This window comes from Apis florea, unplaced genomic scaffold (assembly GCF_048593485.1).
Source record: "Apis florea isolate Af1SG1 unplaced genomic scaffold, ASM4859348v1 contig_3587_pilon, whole genome shotgun sequence".
In the NCBI taxonomy this organism is placed as follows: Eukaryota; Metazoa; Arthropoda; class Insecta; order Hymenoptera; family Apidae; genus Apis; species Apis florea.
Genome location: NW_028256789.1, coordinates 3,772,135 through 3,793,957, shown reverse-complemented (window position 1 = coordinate 3,793,957; position 21,823 = coordinate 3,772,135). Strand labels below are relative to the sequence as shown.

General features: G+C 31.7%; 3 protein-coding genes and 1 long non-coding RNA gene across 17 annotated transcripts; 1 reads left to right on the top strand and 3 right to left on the bottom strand.

Moving 5' to 3' along the window:
* Positions 1-138: 138 nt before the first annotated feature.
* On the bottom strand, positions 139-14,209 carry Pdk (pyruvate dehydrogenase kinase). Of its 2 annotated transcripts, XM_003698917.4 has the most exons (8): positions 13,868-14,209; positions 4,215-4,422; positions 3,923-4,107; positions 3,661-3,825; positions 3,139-3,314; positions 2,619-2,843; positions 2,312-2,528; positions 139-2,018 (listed from the first exon to the last, which is right to left on the bottom strand). In XM_003698917.4, the coding sequence occupies exons 1-7, from the start codon at positions 13,968-13,970 to the stop codon at positions 2,340-2,342; spliced, it is 1,251 nt and encodes a 416-aa protein (XP_003698965.1). In that variant the 5' UTR covers positions 13,971-14,209; the 3' UTR covers positions 139-2,018; positions 2,312-2,339. The 2 variants fall into 2 exon arrangements, with proteins under 2 accessions (XP_003698965.1, XP_012349477.1); XM_012494023.3 differs by having other exon boundaries at positions 139-2,528.
* A 564-nt stretch (positions 14,210-14,773) lies between these two features.
* LOC147656590 (uncharacterized) lies at positions 14,774-15,667 on the bottom strand. Its single transcript, XR_015294151.1, has 2 exons — positions 15,235-15,667; positions 14,774-15,151 (listed from the first exon to the last, which is right to left on the bottom strand). It is a non-coding gene; the product is annotated as an uncharacterized LOC147656590 (long non-coding RNA).
* On the top strand, positions 15,378-19,046 carry LOC100863271 (protein CDV3 homolog). Its single transcript, XM_012494042.3, has 3 exons — positions 15,378-15,640; positions 16,118-16,533; positions 16,621-19,046. The coding sequence occupies exons 1-3, from the start codon at positions 15,467-15,469 to the stop codon at positions 16,757-16,759; spliced, it is 729 nt and encodes a 242-aa protein (XP_012349496.1). The 5' UTR covers positions 15,378-15,466; the 3' UTR covers positions 16,760-19,046.
* Positions 19,047-19,463: 417 nt separating this feature from the next.
* On the bottom strand, positions 19,464-21,783 carry LOC100871129 (putative gamma-glutamylcyclotransferase CG2811). 13 transcript variants are annotated; one of them, XM_086914270.1, is made up of 7 exons: positions 21,622-21,777; positions 21,231-21,387; positions 20,988-21,052; positions 20,589-20,919; positions 20,058-20,207; positions 19,690-19,811; positions 19,464-19,611 (listed from the first exon to the last, which is right to left on the bottom strand). In XM_086914270.1, exons 4-7 carry the CDS (start codon positions 20,796-20,798, stop codon positions 19,575-19,577), a joined length of 519 nt encoding a protein of 172 aa, XP_086770396.1. In that variant the 5' UTR covers positions 20,799-20,919; positions 20,988-21,052; positions 21,231-21,387; positions 21,622-21,777; the 3' UTR covers positions 19,464-19,574. The 13 variants fall into 13 exon arrangements, with proteins under 13 accessions (XP_086770396.1, XP_086770397.1, XP_086770398.1 ...); XM_086914271.1 differs by having other exon boundaries at positions 20,988-21,134; positions 21,622-21,759; XM_086914272.1 differs by having other exon boundaries at positions 21,257-21,387; positions 21,622-21,759.
* Positions 21,784-21,823: the final 40 nt, after the last annotated feature.

Sequence of the window (21,823 nt, the reverse complement as noted above, 5' to 3'; positions counted from 1 at the left end):
ATCGAACCGAACTCTTGAACTTCAACTCTTCAAACAAACTTTTCCGTTTGTACACCGTGTGGCCATATTTAGTGTTCAAAGAATGAATTATAAAAGGAAAAAAGAAGAAGAAGAAGAAGAAAAAGAAAATATTACACATTTTTTTTTATCTTGTAATATGTTTATTAACAATGTTTTACAAGTGTTTCACGTTTTCGCGTTACGTGCGCGAAATTTTCCCCTACATATTTATAATTACAGCTAAAAATTGTCGTCTAGACAAATATTCCGAGTGCTCTAAAAATTAAAAATTTATATACATGGGTGAACAAAACATACATTCAAAATATATATATATATATATACGCATGTATCGTGGGATCATCCGTCGGATCGAATGATCCACAACAGAACCAAACATTCGCCTCAAAAAGTGACACTGTCCCTTTTTAAAATAATAAAATGCATCGATTTAGGAACAGTTCGCAAACACTTTTTAAATTCGTCCTCTCTTTTCTCATTCTCTTTTAAAGAAACAAAACAAAATGATTAATATAAATCGTAGAAAACGTGCAGGATACGCAAATTATGCAGTCTCTTTATACGATAAATCCTAAGGGAGGTAAAGATTTAAAAAAAATTGTTTAGTATTCTAAGGTACGCTGGTTGTGCCTGTTTCTTTGTGAAAATTAAATGTCATCGTACTCTACTCGTTAAAAACATATTGAAACCTCGTTATACAATTTCGAATAAAATGTACAGGAGCGAGGTACGTTTCACATTGGAAAATACAATGTTAATAAGAATATATATAAGGTAACATGAACGCGACGATATTGCATCATCCTCGAATTCGAGTATCTTTCTGGCTGAATTTCACACGTTCATTATAATGAATCGGAGGAAATACCTTAGAATATAAAACGAGACTCGAGAGTCGCGGAAATGAATTTATTGCGTATAAATCTTTGTTTTCTATGTTTAGTCTTATAAAAATTCATTTAAAACACACACCTGAAATGCTTCTTAAGAACTTGATTGTATATACGGTATACAAAATACTTTCCCAGGATAAAGTGAACATTAATATTATTATTCTTTCTTTTCAGCCAGTCCTTCCGACTCGCATGTCATTTTATTTATTAACTCACATTTCTAAGCGATTATTAAATTATCGATCTTTTTTTTTTTTAATTTTCCTTTTTTTTTCTATTTTTTTCTATTTTTTTTTTTTTTTTTTTTTTACATATAACGTAGTTAAAATTCACAAACGCGAATGACGTCGTAGATTAACAAGTTCAAAGTTTGTCTAGCTATATTTAACTAAAATCACGTATCAAATCACAGTTTTACATTTGTGGCATACTTTTTTTTTTTTTTTTTTTTTTTTATAAAAATTCCTCTAACGAGTGGAAAATTCCTTCTCGCTTTTGTATCGATCGATCGCAAAGTTAAGTCAGCATACGTTCGAACAGTTTCGTGTTTGAACAAAAAAAAAATGTTCGAAAAAAGAGAATTAAAATGCTGATTTATTAAAAGCACGGCATATATGTATGTATGCGTGTGTGTGTATATATATATATATAACGTATATATAAAGAAATGATCTCGATGGAACGTTCAGATTAATTTCTACGATTTTTAAAAATATCTTAAAAACTTAAATTTATAAAATTAATAAAAAAAATATATATCGGAAATATTTAAAATGCAGTTAAATTTCAAGAATCGTGATATGTGAGCATTGTAGCCGCGGGCACGACGATTAGTAAGAGATTTTTGACGAGGCAATAACGTCGCTGTAACCATCACGGTTATCTACGGTTTATCGTGAAAAATATATTACGCGATTACGAAGGATCTCGATTGCTTGGATCCTTGCTACTTCTTTAGATATCGTGACACGAAAGTCGCAAGGCTTTTTCCACCTACAACGGAAGCAGTTGTCTTGATTAACAATGTTCTCGAATCTCAATGTTCCGCCGATCGTATCGGTGCTCGTAAGCGAAACATCTCATTAAAAAGGAAACACTGAAACACTAAGAGCGATTCAAATGCAAGATACATCTATCAATACATCGATCGAAAATCACATCAATAAATATTCAGTTATAAATCGAAACAGTGCTTTCAATAATTTTGAATCAAATTATACATAGAATACGATAACATTTTAAAAATAAATTTGCGCTGCTCGTCTACGAATTTCTTTTTCTCTCTCTCTCTCTCTCTCTCTTTCTTTTCTTCTAAATTCTGTACAATAAACACCGCAGCGAAGAATCTGTTCCATTCTGACAAATGTCGAACATCTAGTAAGTAAGTGGATACTTACTTCCTTGGTCCATAGAGATGAAATTTCGTTAACAATGCCTAACCTCCATTCCACGTGGAAGTTTGTGTCCTTGAACATGACTCATACGTAATTGCCTCGTTGCCATTCCACCACCGCAATGACTGCTCCAATCGGTGGTTGATACTTGAGTTCGATAAAATTTGGAGGAAGTCTTGTTGAAAATTGGCAACAGCTCGTTGGCTTCGTTCGACAAAGCCTGAAACGGTTTAGAACAATAGAATAATCGAACAAACGAATGTGGAGAACACATTTGTACACGATGTGATGAAATTGCGATACGTTTTACCTTTAGGTATACAATGGCATCGGTACCGAAACCATCGCAACTTTGGAGAACGAGGTCACCGTGGAAATATCTGGCGTATAATCGAGATACTGGAAGACCGTAACCGTATCCAGCAAGTGGAACTGTATGAGCATCGGTTTTCGTTGGCCTGGGCGCCGTGCTGTACATGTATTTGAACAAATGGTCCATTTGCGAGCGAGGAATACCGCCACCTTTATCGGACATCTGGAAAAATAGGGAAAAAAATTAATCGAAGCGCAAAGTTATCGCTTCATACAAATCAAACGAGTATTGATTCTAATGTTTTAAAAATATTCCAACTGATATAATCTGATCGCGAGCACGTTCCTTATCGAATATCTGATGCGCCGATATTGAATATCAATGTTGGCGAAACTTAAGATACAATTTCCACGCAACAGACGTTTATTGATAAATTCGATCGTTCATAATTCACGCATCAATGCCTCGATAGTTTCAAATAATCGTTTTCAAAGTCGAGGCACGATTTGTAAATTACCTTAACGCATATATCTTCTTTACCACGCGACACGATCACTTCTATCGCTGGATACTCCCCGTTCGAACTATGGTGTTCCATAACAGCTCGCATACTGTTTTTGAAAAGTTCGAACAGCATGTGAAACAAATGGCTCGGTACGTAAACTATTCTAATTTGGCTACATCGATCGTACTCTGAAAAGAATCAAATTTAATTACAATCAGATAAGGATCTCTTCTCTCCGTTCTCTTTTTCTTTATCTTATTTTTTATATTACACACACACACACACACATATATATATATATTTTATTTTTCGCAAAGAATACACAACAAATTGCCACGATGAAAGCTTTTTCTCATCGTCCACGGTTGAAAAAAATTCTCTAGATTTCTAAGTACATGTTATCTTTCATTATCATGAGATTTGAAAGGTTTCACGATGGCAACTTTATACTATACCTATTAGAGAAAATTGGCCATGTCGTAACTACTTACTAGTACATATTACTCTAGTACAATCAACATTTTTCAAACTTGCCGTTATGCTGTTGGACTATCAATTCCGGACTAGCCATATAATATTGATCACAGAGTAATCTCGCTTTCTCATACGCGTCTTTCACAACGCTGCTTATCTCGCAGGATGGATCTATGGATCCCACGTGTCTACTGTGTCCATTTAATTCGCTACCGAACAAGAGAGCTGCGGCAAAGATAATTTTCTTTTTTTAATCAACTGTGATTAATTTCATTCGATCGAAAGGGCAAGTATTAAACGCGAGGAAAATAGGTTTACTTACTATGTTGGTTGATCAACATACGAATGGAAATTCGAGACATGAGAAATCTGTCCAAGAAATATTGAATATTGTTTTCCGTCTGGACATCGACATCGTGCGACTCTTTCAATTCTAAAACACCCTGCGCCATCGTTTCGACGATGTCCTTATGCCTGTTCCTGATTTTCACCAATGTCTGACAGAATCTGAAAAAGAAGGCGATAACAACTTTGGTTGAAAACTCGAAAGGTAAAAATCAATATAATTTTTATATTGGACCATAAGGGATCGTTGGTAACGTTGGAGGACTCACTTGTCTAGAGTGGTATCGTTGACTTCGACCTTCTCGAACTGCATGATATCCTCGAACGAGGTGGCGTACAAATTATTAACTATATCCACGCTAGGCATTTTCAATAAATTCTCAGGCAGAAGATGGATCTCTTTCATAATGTTGGCCAATCGGACCGGCAATTCCTTCCTTAAGAATATAAAGGACTTCCTCTCACAGGCACTTAGGCCTAAAACATTCAACATTTTCCTTAATCGCATTCACTTTTATTATATATTCGTTTGCAATATGCAATAGATACAAGGGATGACGGATTTAAAGAGAAAGAGAAAGAGAGAGAGAGAGAGAAAAAAAAGGAGAACGATCTTATCACGGCAATTTAAAATCGTTATCAAACAAAGCTTTTCACAAGTAAGTTGTTTTGAAGAATGTAAGAGAACGGGAGAACGATGAACTTTGTAAATAGTGCATCGTCGCGTAAACTCGATTGCTTTGCAAGAAAAAGAGAACATTTTTCTTTTTTCTTTTTTTTTTTCAAAAATATAGCCACGTTGATAACATGCAACATATTTCGAGTTTCCTTCGAATCGAGAATTATCCATTTACTTTTTTTCCAACGAAGGGAAAGCTTTATTATATAGGCTTATTGATGCTTTGAAAAACATTAGAGATCAAAGATTGGAATAAGATTAAAAAAAGATTAGGAATGCATCGTGAAAACATTAAGGAAAAAGAATTTTATATTAATAACGGATTTATGAAAGCGTAAGTAGGTCATACATGAATCACATTGTATTTATTATATTCACACATATGCTTTTGTTTCTGCTAATCTCTCTAGAAAATACGATGGCATATATAGGCACGACCATGGCTAGAATTAATATACCGTTTTTATCATTCCTCTCGGATAACGTTGTTTACGTTGGCCTCGTATCAAAGTGATACAACAGTGCCATTTTTGACATGCTAATCGGATCATACTCTTTTAAAATTTAACCATCGATCGATTTATTTCTTTGTCGAAAACAATCGTGGTGCTTGCATTGCACGCGAGAGTAACTTTTTTTTTAATTGTCTCGATTTAGAAGGGGGTTGGTCTATCGATTGTTTTTAACTCGATTAACTTATTGCGTCGAGAACGAGTTTATTCCCAGTACTAATATTTTCAATTTAAATAATAAAAGGTATTTTTATCAACCATGTTGTTGTTAATCGAGTTAATCTAGATTCTTTTTTTTTTTTTTTTTTTCATGAAATTGTACGACACGAGTTTCGATCGGTCAAATATAGATAATACGGTAAGAATCAATCGCGATCAATTATATTTCGTTTCTAATCGAGGCTGTTTAATTTTATGCATGTTGTTGAAAAATTGACAAAGAGTGATTCAGGTATATAAGATAAGAGTAGAGATTGAGTCTCGTTAAAAATATGTTTGATTATTGAACTTGTAAAGGTAAATGAATTACAAATGTTTCGATTGAGAATTATTTATATTTTCGAGATATATCGAATATATAATATATATATTACTAGTCTTTTGATCGGTAAACATTTGTTGCGATAATTTTATCTTTTATTTATATCTTTCATTCACGTGATATTTGAACAAAACATTTATCCATAAATGGGATTATCTAATTTTCAATTTCATCAGAAAGATATAAGCAAGTTGTGTAAAAAAGAAAAATTGAAACGGTCGATATGAAAGGAAAACATGATAAAACTTGACCATCATTATCGATATTGTATTCCATCGAGTAACGAGCTTGATCCCATTGCTTGATTGGATTAAATTACCGATGTTAACTTAATCGAGTAATTTTGCATCGTACATACAGGGATATATAGAAGTTGAATTATTTAATACTTTCGCCAGAAATGAAAGTTCAGGATAAAATATGGACCATTGAAATCGTCTTACCTACGTTTAAACACCTTTCGAGATTAAATGAGAAAGGAAGGATGGATTTGGTAATAAATTTTTTTTCCAAAGATTTTAAAATCTAATCTTCTACTCTGTCGCAAGATTGTGAAAAAGATTTGATAATATGTATTATTACCAAAAAAGATTGGCAATCGAAAATATCGAATTTGTTCAAATGCCACGTTTTCCATTGGAGGAAATTCCATTTTCTTCTTTTAACGAGATAGATAGCGAATGATTTATTGCCAATATAATAAATTGCCGTGAAATTACCTATTGACTTTATCTGCATCGAGCAGGCCGAATAAAAAGACCTCTTGCGTGAAAACGATTTTCTGCGATCAAATTCGATTTAGAAAACTTAGTTTTTCCGCAAACTGTGCAATTCCTTTTCGCGAAATTATTGAATTATTTCCTCGCAAATATATTCTAAATTATTGATGAACCATAAAACTATGATACCCTTCAATATTCGATATCAATCTTTTTTCCTTTTTTTTTTCTCCTTAACATTTAAATCGGTCAATATCGTATAGACGAATAACAAGATAATTCGTATGTTAATTTTCATATCTAAGTTTCTAAAATCATGGAACATTTCGAACAAAAATTGAAAAAGAAATTCTCTTAGAAATAATGAAAAAGGTGGATAATAATGGGATTCTAATAATTCATCGAACGTGTTAATCGTTGCATTCTTCGCCGTTTATTTTTAAGTTAGTGTTAAAAGGTTTTACAATTATCACTTTTTTTTTCTCGTAATATCGTATGAAATTGTATTAATTAATAAGGAAAACCAGACGGATAAAAAAAGATTTATCGTCATGCTCGATTGGCATAAGCATAGATGGATATTTTGGCGAATTTTATTTTTCGTTTTTTTTTTTTTTTTTTTTTTTTCGATAAGTAAAAAACGCCTGAATTTCCTTTATCCTAATATTTGCGACGCAAACGAAAAAGAGGAAGTACGCTTAATCGACACAACATATTGTGAAATTTGATTAATAATGTTTTGAAAGTTGATCACGAGAAGGATTCTTCGCGATAAGAGCACGAAAAGATGACAATTGTAATAATATTTGCTTGATATTTCATGCGATGTGAATGCAAACGAGTTTCTTGGCTTTAGAATATCAATAAAACATATGTTTACATATATTTCGCATATTCGATATGATATAATTAAATAGAACGAAATGTTAGCTAATTTTTTATTCAAGGTGCACAGTCCGTTTGTTTAATATGCCAAGAAATTCATCACGATGGCTCGTAAGGTTAAAGAATGCATTGAATTGCAATGAAACGTGCAATGTCGCTCAATGAACCGTTTCTTTTTTCCACTTGGGGGCACAATTCGCTATAAATTCAATCGATCGCTATGTTTTAAAGTGACGAAACTATAAAGTGTAATTGAAAATGACACGATATGCAAAATTGACAATTTACGATTCTACATGACGAATCACTTATTCGAAACCTCAATGCGATCCTCTTTCGTAAATAAAAGTTTATCGAATCGTGATGCGAATTTTTCGCACGGAGGACAAAACACAAAAAAAGCTTGTTTTCAATAGTTTTAATTAGCTCTATGTAATAACTATGATAAACTTTAATGCGCGGAATAAAGGAAATACGAATACCAATTGTTCGAGTTTTTAACAGTTTGTCGTAATGAGAATGCAATGTGATACGATTTTTTTTTTCGTGAATTTATTTCTGTTCGACAAACGACGATCTTACGATCTGTATATTTTTAGATAGAATTGTTGATTAGTAGACTTTAGTAGTCCATCAAGAATCAGACAAGGTTTCAACATTGCAAAGGAACTTTTAATTTAAACGATTCTCGAGAAGAGAAATCTGAATTGATTCTTTTTTTCTTTTTTGCGGAATAAAAAGGTAATCGTAAAAAAGAATTTTTTTAAAATAAATGATCAATATTTATGAAAAAAAAAAGAAAGTATAAATCGTCGAGAATAACTTATCATGACGATACGCGATAAAGAAATCGGTGACCGTATTTCAATACAACACGTCACAAATTGTCTGTCGTTTCATTTACCGACTCGCGCAAATCGATCCGCTATTCTAATTTTATTCGCATTCGTTCCTTGCTTTTCAAGGGATCAGGGAAAATGGAGAATTTTCTTGGATACGAAGTAGCAGTCATTCAATGGCAAATCTCAATTTTTTTTTTTTTAATAAGAAAGAGAAATAAATTGGAAACACTGTAAATCAAAAAAGCGAAGATAAAACCAATTTTCTTTGACAATTATTGCTTCCTTTGACAATGTTGTCTGTCCGCATAACGATATGTTTATACCCGCAAAAAAAAGTTAATTTACGCATACGCAATTGTTCGTTCAGGAAATTCGTCTCATCTGTGAGATAATCATTGGTTTAAGCTTCAAACGATGAAAATATACGAGCGTTACGTAAGGAAGTCGAAGAATATTAATTTGTAAGGTACTATTCCACGCGTAATGAAAACGTAATTATCGTCGGTTAACAATGTTAACATTGATGCAACTCAGGCGCGAATACATTGTGAGGAAACGTCGAGATTTAAATTTACGTCGCGTAAATTTTCCTGGAGGAACAAAGGCGACGGGATTGGAAAACGGTTTTCCAATCCAGAGATTGGAAATATACACGGCGATTGATCGATTCCCACGAGGAATTTGAATCGGAAGGCAAACGACAGGGATTATAAATTCGTTAATTAAGTTCGAAACGATATAGCTCGACCTTATCTACTTCGACAAAACAATTTTCTTCGATGGCGCAAGACTGGAGGCTTCCATTTTCATCGATTAATTGCCTTGATTTCGATAATGAGTTTCGAGAAATTTCGAAATTTTAACGATTTTAGGATAATTGGCGAATAATTGACGGTGAGGCAACGAAATCGAAGATATTTTTTTTTATCTTTTATAGCCTGAAACCTAATTTTCCGCGTCGTAATTTCACGATAGTGTATTCCTTATCTCTAGGCTTATTCTGCTTTACGATCGAATGGAAGGATATTTTTCGTAAAAATAGCTTTATTTCCTGGACGTTATAAATTGGCAGTGATGCATTAATAAAATTATAGGACGTGAAAGAGCGTAAAGGTTTGCTTAGTTACGACGTCGTAAAAGACACTTTCGGTTGAAATTGTACGGTAAAAGAAACCGTGAACAATGATCTTGTTCGTTTTAACGCGTGTTAAATTCCCGACAAATTTAGGCATTAATAAACATTGAAATTTTATTACAAAAATTATCGATAATATAACATATGATTAGATAATTGATTGTATTGAGAAAAGCATACGGATTTTTATATTGAGAATTTTTATTTTTTTGATTTAAATATCATATCACGTGTTACGAAATGATTTTCTAAAACCATTAACGATATTGACTTTAATATTCAAGTTGAATTCAAGGTTGATAATTTGAACAGTAGATTAAAAGGAACTTTGTAAACGCTTGTAAACACCGTAATGTTGTTATGTTCGTTTAATATTATGAAATATGTTGTCATCAAATAAATTTTAACCAAGATGTTTTATTCAATATACGTTGATATCAAATGCAGTGTAATAAATATTAATAACATGGAATGAATCATATATAAGTCATTGTTTCATGACAACATTTGTTGAAAGAATTAATAATATTAAATGAAAATTAATTTTTCGTCTGAAAAATTAAATTTTTATCTAAAGGTTACGTAAATTTATTTCTTTTTCCCTTCTCTTTCTCTTTTACTCTTTATTAACTTAACAAATTGAAATTGGTAAATATTTTGCAAGTAACTGAAAAAACATCCATTCATTATCAATTCGAGATCGTTTAATTTTATTAAGTAAACGAACGAATATTTTCTTTTCTTTTTTTTTTTTTTTTTTGTTGCATCGCGCCAAACTCGTTGACAAAGTAAAAACTGCCAGAATGCAGTTATGTATATGCATCGCCTATGGAAGGTTTTGGAAGCATCCTAATCATGTTTCCGAACAGTGCTTCTCCATACGAGTTGTACGCAGATGTATGCAACTTTGCATACAAATGAATATACGTAATCTTTTCTATCTCCTGAATGTTCAAGAAAATTCTTCCCATTTTCCAACCAACAAGATTTTCCAATTTAAATTTAATAGCGTCAGTTAAATCACTTAAAACTTAAACAGTGAATAAAGTTGAAAATAAATTATTCAGGGAGGTTGTGATAAATATATTATTACAGGTAGAAAAATAACGATTAGTCATCGGCCGTTCTTCGCTGTACCTACGTGATACGAGTCATGTGCTGTTCCATAACCAGTTCTGGAATCCTTTGACGGGAAATATAACCGGTCAGAGGAAGCAGCTGTTTAGTTTTAAAGCCTTAATCCCAATGCTCAAAGCCAAGCACACGCGCCGCAATGCACTTCTCACCACTGCACACGCGAATCACGCACGTCGTGCTCGTTAGATAATGAACGTCGTATTAATCGTTAGTAGATTTATTTTGAATTCAATTAATGATAAGATACGCGGAGCAATCAACTTTCATTCAAGCGAAAGGAATCGAGATCGTTCGAAAAATATATGATAAATGGATAATTACTTGGATATTACAAAATTGAAATAAATTCTTATTGTAATAGAAATTTCTTTCGCGTAGCTCGATATTGCTGTTCCAACATAGAAGAAGAGGCCAATGAAATAACCATCGGATCAATAAATATAACAATTACGTATATTTAAAGAGTCTATCTCGTTTCTGTAATCGTTGTTTAACCAAGAACATAAATGGCAGAAACGGGTGGGCACGTAACACAGGTGTGGCCAATGTTACTTGACCATAACTTTCGGAAAGGGACGATCTTACTTAAACATTTTTTCTCGTACATTCATAAATTGGAGAATCTCTGAAATTAAATGGCTCGAAAAGTTCATTAACAAAGAGATTAAATGTTGAAATATCGCGGTTTCGTTATCAATCGTCTTTCTTTAATCGGTGCAAAGTTTGTTTGTCCTTTTACGCGTCAAAAGCAAATATACAAGCAAAAAACATATACAAAAAAGAAAAAAAAAATCATCGTCAATTATTTTGAAGTAAAAAATGGTGATTTACGTTTGGGGGAAGAATTCAAAAAAGAATTTATTATCGAGAGTTCAAACTCTAAGAATTTGCACACCCACGCTTATTGACTGACGCGAAAAAATGGCAATGTTCCAGCATACCATTCGCAATAAGTGTATTTCTATTTACCTTCGCGGAAATTGCCACCAATGACACTGGCCAATTCGAGGAAAAGATTGGCCGGCCTTGATTTTCTTGACTTTCAGCCTACGTAGATTGTTTCTTCTTTAATTTATGTTTAAATTTACATCGATATATCAATGTTTGGACATGAATAATTCAAAGAATTGAATATTCGTGCATTGTATTAGTGCATCTAAAGATCTATAGATTGTTCGATGCGATTCTGAAAGCGACACCGACACAAAAGAGGCCACTTTGACGGAGAATACCTCTGTTTGGAACAGTAGTTCGCTATATAGAAGAGTTAGAGTGATCTACATGAACCAGATTCGCAAGGTCTATAGCCTATACGCAGGCTGTTTGAAAGGCAAATCGTGAAACGACATTTATTTTCGAATAAGTTTCCTCTTATCAGCTCGACTTCGTTTGATTTTATTTCGATATTTGCTTGTTGTTTGTACATATTTTCTTTAAAAAGCAATAGAATACATAGAAGAACTCGTGACTTGGTATTTACGTGCGAAAATACACGCGATTAATTTCAAACAGTAGATAGTTTGGATCAAAGAGGAAACAGGATGTTATTAAAACTCGTGATACGCCATTAGTATATTTGTCAGTCGCGCAAACAAACGTTGCATAGTATGATAACAACGCAAAATGCTTTTTCCGCGGAATCGTTTAAATTCTGACATCATTATAAAAATTGTAACGATATTGACATTAATTTTAAATCGACAAGACATGAGAAAATATTACAATGAAAGAAATCGAAGAAGTCGGAAATAAAAATTCTATTTGCGAATTCAATGAATTGTTAAAATATCCGTGTAGTAAAGTTCGTAGATGATTTCTTTCACATATGGATTATACGATGAATAAATATATGATGTATCTTGTATATCAAGTGGTCGATTCATTAACGGAATAGTGCGATGATGAAATACGAGGCGTGTTGGACTCTGTGACGTCTATGACGTCTGACAGTTCGAAAACAAAGGACCGACAGACGAAATACACACACAACTTCGAGAGTGAACGAGAATAATGTTGAATTTGATAAGAGTTATGTCTTTCTTTATCTTAATTATTATTAGGAGATAGTCCAAAAAGATTTTTACATATGAAAAAGATGTAAAAATACATTTTTTAAATTTCTAAGTACTTTTTTTTTTAATAACAAATCATCGAATGAAATTTATATGGAATTTTTTCAAAAATTTTGTTTTGTTATTTTTTTGTTTAATAAAATTGCTTAATAAAGCTGAAAGAATTATAATATAAAACAAATAATTTTATATCGAGGAATAAGAGAAAGAAATGAATATATAATTCTATAGAAATGTTGGCGGAGAATGATTGAAACAAGTCCAAAAATTGTAAAAATTTATCGATTAATTTCAGTTTAATGCGATCTTTATAGTAGAATGATTAGATTCATTGTACTAAAATTATAAATATATCGAATAAATTAGAAAACAAAAATGCAGTATATATTGAAATTAATAAAATTGTTACGAATCTAACATTTTCACGAGTGCAGTGACATTTAAAGATCGATACAAGGAAAGAGCAGCAACCTTACATCTTTTCATTCCGAAAATTTAAAAATTTAAATACTCAGTTTTCTTGAAATTAAAAAAAAAAAAAAAAAACAAATTTTTAATGATAAAAGAAAAATATAAGAAAATATTTATAAATATTGAAAAATTTTTAAAAATCACTTCTTCTAATAAATTATCTTGCTAAATTTCCCGCCATAATTTATATGTAAATCTCGTGACTCTTTTTTCTCCTTAATAAGAAGAAAAATTTCTTTTTACCATTGATATAATTTCAATCGATGTTTACTTATAATCATAAATTTTTCATTTAACTTTATAAAAAGAAAAAACAAGAGAAGATTATATATATAAAACTTCACAAAAATTATACGAATTTAAGTTTATATTTTTTTTGTATAATTAATCATTTGATTAATTTTGCGTATATGTAATCGCAAATATTTTTCAATGATTAATTAATCATATATTTTGGTGAAGATTAGATAAATACTATATAATCTAATAATTTGAATGATATAATTAAATTATCTCAAATTTTCTAATTATCGCGAATTAACTCCATTTTCGATAGAATAATCGAAATATGTAACACTATGATTGACATTCATTTCTCGATGCAGACTAATACAAAAAACGTAAATTAATCACGGAGACGATGCCCCGGAATTATTAAGGGATTATATCGAAATGACCCTGAAAATAATGTCTTATGTTCTTTTAGGGTCGTTGTTCGATTGCTGCCGTTCTCTTTCTTTCTCTCTCTCCCGCTCCCCCCCTCTCTCTCTCTCTTCACTTGCCAAAACAATGGTATGGGAGAATGAAAGTAAAAAGGAACGAACAAATAAAAAAGAAATGGTCTAGAATTTGTCGATACCTAACACTCGAGGTTTGAAGTTGTACAAGCTATGTAACGTTTACCAATAAAGCAACCTTTCCACACTCACCGAAATCGATGAACTGTTTTATCGAAAGCGGCGAAGGATTGAATTGCGAATAAAAGTCCAACATCTTGCTGATATTTCCAAGACACTTTTGCGTGAGCTTCATCTCGTTGTACGTCGTAACACATGAAACTTTTGGACTTGGTTTCCCTTCGATTTTCTTCTCTCAGATAAAATCTTAAATTTGACGCTTAAAAAAACACTGTCAGCCTTCGCCGAGCAGAGAATCTACTGCAGGCAGGTTGAATTAGCGAGGCTTCTTCGTGTAGTACGCCGGCTCGAGGATAGGAGACACCTCCGATCGCAATGGTTCGTGGCAAGGCTAGAGATGATTACTGGTGTTTCAAGAAAGGGGTCCTCTATATGTTCTCTCTGATATTCGCGGCTGCGTAGCTTCTATCAAATGAATAAAAGTGGGGTTGCTCAAGGCGCCACATTTAAAATATTATGCAATCTTATTGTTGTGTTTTTATTATTTGTGATTGTTAAAAAGCATTTTAATTGCAATGAATTTTTTATTTTGTGATAAAATTTTGAAAACTTTGAATTTTATATGTGAAATCCATAATAATAAAACTTTTAATAGGATTAAAGATAGGAAATTATTTTCATAAAAATAATTTTTTTTTAGAAAAACAAATACAAGTTAATTAAAAAGAATCATATGATATATATATATTATTATTATTATTATATATATATATATATATATATATATATATATAGATAAATAATTTGTATATTTTCTAAAACAAGAAATGGTTCAATTTTATTCAGTCTAATAAATAATTACATTAATTGAAAATAGTTATGTAAAAAAAAGCGATAATACATTTGTAGAAGTATTTCTTGTTTAAATATACATGTGTACAAGTTATAATCTATGATGATTGAATTGAATGGAATCAATTAGTTTATTTATTTTTATTTAAATATGAAATTAACATACTTTTTTATTTTATTCAAGAGTAATATCAGTTTGAGCGTCATTTCATATTCCGGAAGTAAAGGAAAAAGTGGCGCCATCAACGGTAGATGCCACATACAGGAATTGTGGATCAATTAACCTCTGCATAAGTTACGTTTATAATACATATTAACTCTTTTTACCATTTCTTGAATCACAGTTTTGATTCGTAAGTAATCTAGTTCATCGATTTTTTTTTAACTTTTATGAAACAATTCGAATGACTTGATATTTTTGAAACATGCGACTGCGTTTCTAGGTTAGGTAGCCCGTGAATTTTTTTGTGTTGGTCTTCTGCTAGACAGTCAGCGCCACATATTCTAAGTTAAGAATAGAATTTCTCCGTGTTTTATGAAGCTAAAATAATATCCAATAATAAAAGGATTATATTGTCGTTTATTACGATTTATCAATGTAGTTTCTATAATGTAAATCGGTTCTTGTGAAAATTGACTCTGCATTTGGAAGTTCCATTGACTTCGAAGTATCTGACTGACTTCCGGCCAAGACAAGCCCATGTGGACAGCAGCAGCGGTGCCTCAGATCATTCTGTACTAAGGCTGTTCCTCGTGCTCTTGTGAAAAAACTTGTTCTTCGAATAATCACGCCGCGTATATCGCGAAAGTCATAACAATATGGCTGATTTGGATGACTTCTTCGCAAAAAAAGATCGTAAAAAAGCAAAAGGAAAAAAATTTACGACCACGGAGGAGATAGCGAAGAAATTGGAAGAGACGGGTAAACGTTTGGGAAAGAAATCAAAAGACAAACCAGTGAATCCGGAAGGCGAGGAAACTCAACAAACCGAGGTGATACGTTCGTTTCGTGCGTGTTCCTTCTTCTTCGTTTTTCCTTAAACTTTTGACTTTTAAATCAGAAATTGTTCATGCGAAACTGTCGATTACCGTGCGCTATAGGTCGCTGCCATATTTGTTCGTGTAAACGTCATTCGTACCATTACTGAAACTAATCTGCTTTCTTGAATTCTTTAAATCTAATGTGATTCGTGTTCTCTTGTTGTCTAATGGTCATATCGTTCGTTACATAATTGAATTGTTATACAAATACAAATATTTTTTGCTGTAAACTTACCGAAACAGAGCAGCTGTTCTAAGATTATTATCGCAAATCGATGATCTTTTCGATATTAGAATTGAGAATTTATTTCTTTGAACGAAAAAGTTCATTTTATTACTTTTTTTTTTTATTTTTACAATGTGTATCCTTTATAAATTACATAAAAATTTTTGCATTATTTTACATGTTTAACAAATATATTTTCTTAGGATGAAGATGAATGGAGAGACTTTGAAGAAGAAAAGAAAGATTATACTGGTTTGAAAATTGGAAACCTAACACTTAACGAATCCATAGATGCAGAATCAGATGATGAAAAAGGTACAGGAGACAATAGCTCGGATGGAGAATCAGGAGAAGGTGGCCTAAAACATTCAGGTCCTTGGAAGAAGCCTGAACTTCCTCCACAACCAGAAGTAACAGAAATAGCTCCACCACCACCACCACCTGTTACTTCAGGAAGTAGTTATAAGCCACCACACTTAAGAAATATTCAGACAGTAGCTGCTAGTCCTAGACAACGAGCGAAAAATGTTGCACCGGACATACATAGTGAAGAATATTTTCCAACTTTAAATTCCAAACAGCAACAGAGCAATGAACCCAGTGGACCATGGGGAAGGCGGTATGGATTACTGATATTTTCAAACATTATCAAAATGTTGTAAAAAAATTGCATTTATTTAAAAAACTAATTAAAATTTTATTTTAGGAAACGAGATGAAGGTACATTTGAAGAAGTTCGTAATCGAGGAGGCAGTAGGTCATACAGTGTGCAGGATGCGCAAGCTCAAGCGCCGAAGCTCTCTTTGGGCAACAAATACGGTGCCCTGTCGCAAGATCAAAGCTGAAATCATCTTTGATCACTTGATCAAATGACAAACACAATCATCATCATTAAATCATCGCCTCTCTCCGTTTCGTGGCCCAGTTGCGCTATTAAATATGTTTTCTAGGATATAGAACATGATGAAGCGTGTACGGATAGAATCCATCATCGATTCATGTACCGTGCTCTAGCTTTTGACAGGTCCGATGATAGTTAAAAGAAAAAAGAAAAGAAATCCTGTTTCGTTCGATAGGAGATCTCATTTACTATCGTGAAACTGGATGCATTTCTTTCGTAAAGACGCGATTCGTGCTTGCGATGAATTTCGCAAATGAACGTGAACATTTATTTTTTCATATAAGAAAGATATGCTCAAAACATACATTTTTAGCACCAGTTTTATATTTAATTTTTTAATCTATATAGTAAAAAGATGAGAGATCTTTATTGATGAAGGGGAAAGTAAGGGGAAAACTATAAGTTTGCGTGACAGACCGGAAGTTGAGATAGACCTTTCGTTTCTTCGCGCAAAAGATGTTAAACTTTGCGATTAATCGCGTGAAGTATTTACGCGACAGCTGTATTTTTACACGGTGCTGCTGTTTTCGTTTAGCGTGTTTGCTTTCGCGTCAGTCGATCGATCGCCTTCGAAACGTCACGGGAATATAGATTGAAACATTAAAATACTCAAATATGACATCCTTTCAATGCAAGATTATTATGTAATTATGTGTTCATTATATGAAGAAAAAGGAAGTCGATTATATTTAAGAGACTTTTCGAAGTAAGATCGATCCTGGTTGGGCCGTGGCTTTTCGAATATATCGTTTCGCTCAACGGCAACGTACGTCAACGAACACAAAAATCTAGATGAATTAAGATATATGTATAAATATATATATGTAATAATTATTTCGAAATAATTGAATTCCGGGGCTGGGCTTTGGAACGGTGCGAAAATATTGCTATAAACGTCAACACAACAGAATTGCGTGAAAGAAAGGAAACAAAGAACGTATACGCAAAGTATAATAGATCAGATAAGTGAAATTAAGAAGGTATAATCAACAAGAAATACAAAAAGAAGAAACATATACGCGTAAACAAATATAAAAAAAAGAACAGAAGACGTATGTACGCTTTTGTTAACGCTTGTTTAATTAGTTTTGTTGATTTAGAGATTTCTTTCGCAAAAAAGAAATGAAAACTGGGGAGAGGTTGAATTGAGTAAGAGATAAAGGAAGAGCAAGAATTACGAAATTGTTCTTCCGTGGGATAACTCTCCTACGAGGAATTTGGGGTGCTAACGCTGTTATTTTTTGAAGGTGAACAAAAAAAGAGAAGAAAAAATATAACTGAAGAAATAGGTAAAAAATGAAAAACGAAAAACCATGAGCCATACATACACAAGCGAGGAAAAGAAAAAAACGGAGCCTTGTATAGTGAACTATAAAAAGAAGAAAAAAGAATGTGATTATTTATAATAAATTTCCTAGGACAAACTTATAAGTACTGCCTTAAATATTTTAATTTCGTGAACCATCAATGATATGTCGGTGATCTCGCGATTGGCTTTGAAAATGCGAGAAAAACCACTCAAAAATGAGTATGGTTACGATCGATAATTTTCTGTTCGCGCGATTGACCGTCACAGTTTTATCTCGAGAATCGAAAGCACTTTTCACGGGCATTTCTACATAGAAATATGCAAATTCCATGTGCGAGAATCTAAAGTTGCTTATCTGGTTGAGCCGATCAGTTTGTTTCTCAAGTTGAATCATATATTTATTCATTTAAATTCTTATAATATTACATTTATAATCGTGAATTGAAATAAGTATTAAATAATAACTAAATAATTATAAAAATTTTTGTATCTTTGTATATTTGCCATTTTTTTTTAACAAACTGATCGACTGATCTCGTACTGTATTTAGGAGTCACCAATCCTGTAATTTGTCAATCAATCTCAGTCAAAATGACTGGGAATAACAATCTTATCTAATTCTAAGGAATAAAATGGGGATTAGTGTCTCTATATTCAGTAAATAATAAGATCGAATATTGAGAAAGAAAAAGATGAAGTCACGAAAAGATGATATTGTTGTCGTCAGAATACTGAACTTCACCTGCCTTTTGTTACAGAAGTTGAAATAATTTTATCGCGACTGTTAGAAGAGAAAATAGAATGACAGAGGAAGCGAAAGAATGCGCGAAAGAAAGAATGGGATGCAACGTGGCAAACAATGAACTTAATATTAAATAATAAGAAAAACATAGAGTGAACATATGAAATTTATTTCTAATAATATTTCTTGTTTTTATTTCATTTCATTATACACATCTCAACTAAATGCAACTCGCAATACTCGTGCCCAATTTCTGTGAAATGAATAATAAAAAAAGAGAAAAGCAAAGAAAAACTGTTTTTTGCAAATAGTAATACATTATGCTGTACAAGATATATTTTCGAGAATATACATATGTGAGTGTTACGGTATTAGGTACATTTTTGATTGTTACATAAAGTTTCAAAATATTCTTTTAACAATTAATTCGCTTTATAAAAAGCACAACATCGCTTCATTTGTTAATAATTCATTGCGATGGAAATTAACGTAAAATATGATTTAATCCTATGCGGTGTGAAATGTTTTTAAGAAAGGAATGAATTCAATAGGAAAACTCATTGTTGTTCATAAAAAAACATTTTAAATTGCAGAGGATTAAGTTCCAGTATTTTTATTTAAAGAATCTTTTATTAACTATCAGAATTAACAGCATAATGTTGAATTTTTATAACGAAGCAGCAACAACATATGCAAAACTTCAAGAAGTCAGAACAGGTCTTCCGGCCTTATTGTACTCTCCTCGCTGGAAACAAATATATTTCAGAGGATAAAGTATCACTGAACTTCGCTTCTGTGATTGTACGAGGCATCGCGAACATACTTTTCGCAATACTTGAGTCCGTGGCTTCCTTCGTTGCTGTACGAACTGTACATGGGATTTTCTAATAAGGATGTCTTGAACTTTGGTAGAAAATATATCCATACCTTTATCAAGGTACTGACCTGAAAATAAGTTTGATAATAAATGGAGCAGATTAATTTAATAACAATTGCGTGTATTAATTAAAATATATACTTGAGTATACTTGATATTTTGCTACTTTATATTTTTAAATTAGAAAAGAAAATATTTTTATTTTTTCTTTTAAGACATTGTTATTCTTAAAAAAACAATGATAAAATAGGTAGTAATTAATTTAAAGAAAAATATAATTCTGGATATATTAAATATTTTTAAAAATAATATACCTCCTCAAACTTATCCATTGATTTGACTTTAGATTCTGGAGCAAATAATATATTTTCTTCTGATCGTTTATAAAAAGCTGGATGTTCTTCTAGTTCGTCTAATTTTTTTAACATTTTTGAATCGACATCATATACTTCACCGAAAACATGCTGCTTATAAAAAAATGTAAAAAATAAAATAATTCTATATATTAATTATATAGAATAATTCAAAAATTTAATTCAAACATTAACAAAGTTTTAATACAAATGTAAAATTGTAAAGAAAAATTTAAAATGCTTAATTTATTTAATAATAATATTAATATTAGAATTATAAAATATAAAATAAAAAAAAATATAATTCTATAAAAGTTTAATAACTTACAAATAAAGGATATTTAATTTAATATAAATTAAAAATAATAATTTTCTTAAGAAAAATTAAACGTATAACAATGAATGCTATTACTATTAACAATTCGACAAAATTAGTTGTATAGCAATATTAATATAGTTATGTTAATATTATCAAATCCATGCAATACTCACGTGACCAAAACCAGGTTTCTTCAACAAAAATGGTATATTATAATCAGTAGCAATTATTAATGGATATGGAATAGTGGTCCTTCCAAGTCCCAAGAATTTTGCATAACCATTTTCAGCGTCTTGAATCAAACTATGATTGGGTTCTCCCCGTTTTAGCGTTCCATACACGAACACTCGCTGTAGAGGATTCTTGAACAAATTTTCGTACATTTTGAACTTCAATTAAATCTTTGGATTGTTTAGAAGATAATTATTTATCTCATCATCAAATTATTGTTTTAGTGATAAAATTTTTTGATTTTATCTAAACAATTCACTTTACTATCTGCAACTGTATGAGAAGTTTCAAGTTTTCTCGAAAAGATGGTGGTATTAATCAAAAACTATTAACAAGTTCACCTTGTTGTCGGTAAGAACGTACGCCAAGTTTGAGTATTTTTAAAGATGGCGCTACTGGTTAGATGCTAAAAAAAAAAGATAACACTTTGGTTATGGCAAACCAGTGTTTCCGTTTTATTTGTATTTTTGAAAAGAACGAATCGTTCGCTGTAATCAATAGTTCACCACTGAATATTAAAATTCTTGAAATAGTTTCGTATCTTTAAAAAAAATTATTACTAATGATTGAAAAATATAAATTACTTAAAAAGCAAATGACGACGACACACCCAACTATCTTTTGCACATGTTTCGACACACTAGAGGTCGTATGTGTTCACTTATTTGCCGGATACCGGTTTCGTCATCGACTGTACCCCATTTCCGGCATTCATTTGCGTGAAAAAATAAAACAGTATATCTAGAACATTACATACGATATTTTTAAATACAATTATTTTAGACTTAAAGCTATCTCAATTTGTCTATGGTTTTTGTTTGAAATATATAAATTATTTTATTAATTTATTTTACGATGCAATAAATTTTGGATAATATTATATTTATTTGATTGTCAATTTAAAGACTAATATGATCAAATTATTAAAACCAATAATAGGAAAGAAAATTAAGAAGAATTAACTGTAAGGTTTACCTTGTCCGATAGAAACGAAATATCTTCGATTTTCGGTAAATCATACAACGTGTAGATTTCTAAAAACGCAATATTCGTCAGCACTGCCGCGGCTGCAATGTGAAACAACATTGTCGTAAATTGCAACGCGGCAAAACTAATGATCAGGCATACAGTGTGTATAACTCTGGCCTCGCTGTCACATGAAAGTTCAAAGGTTAAA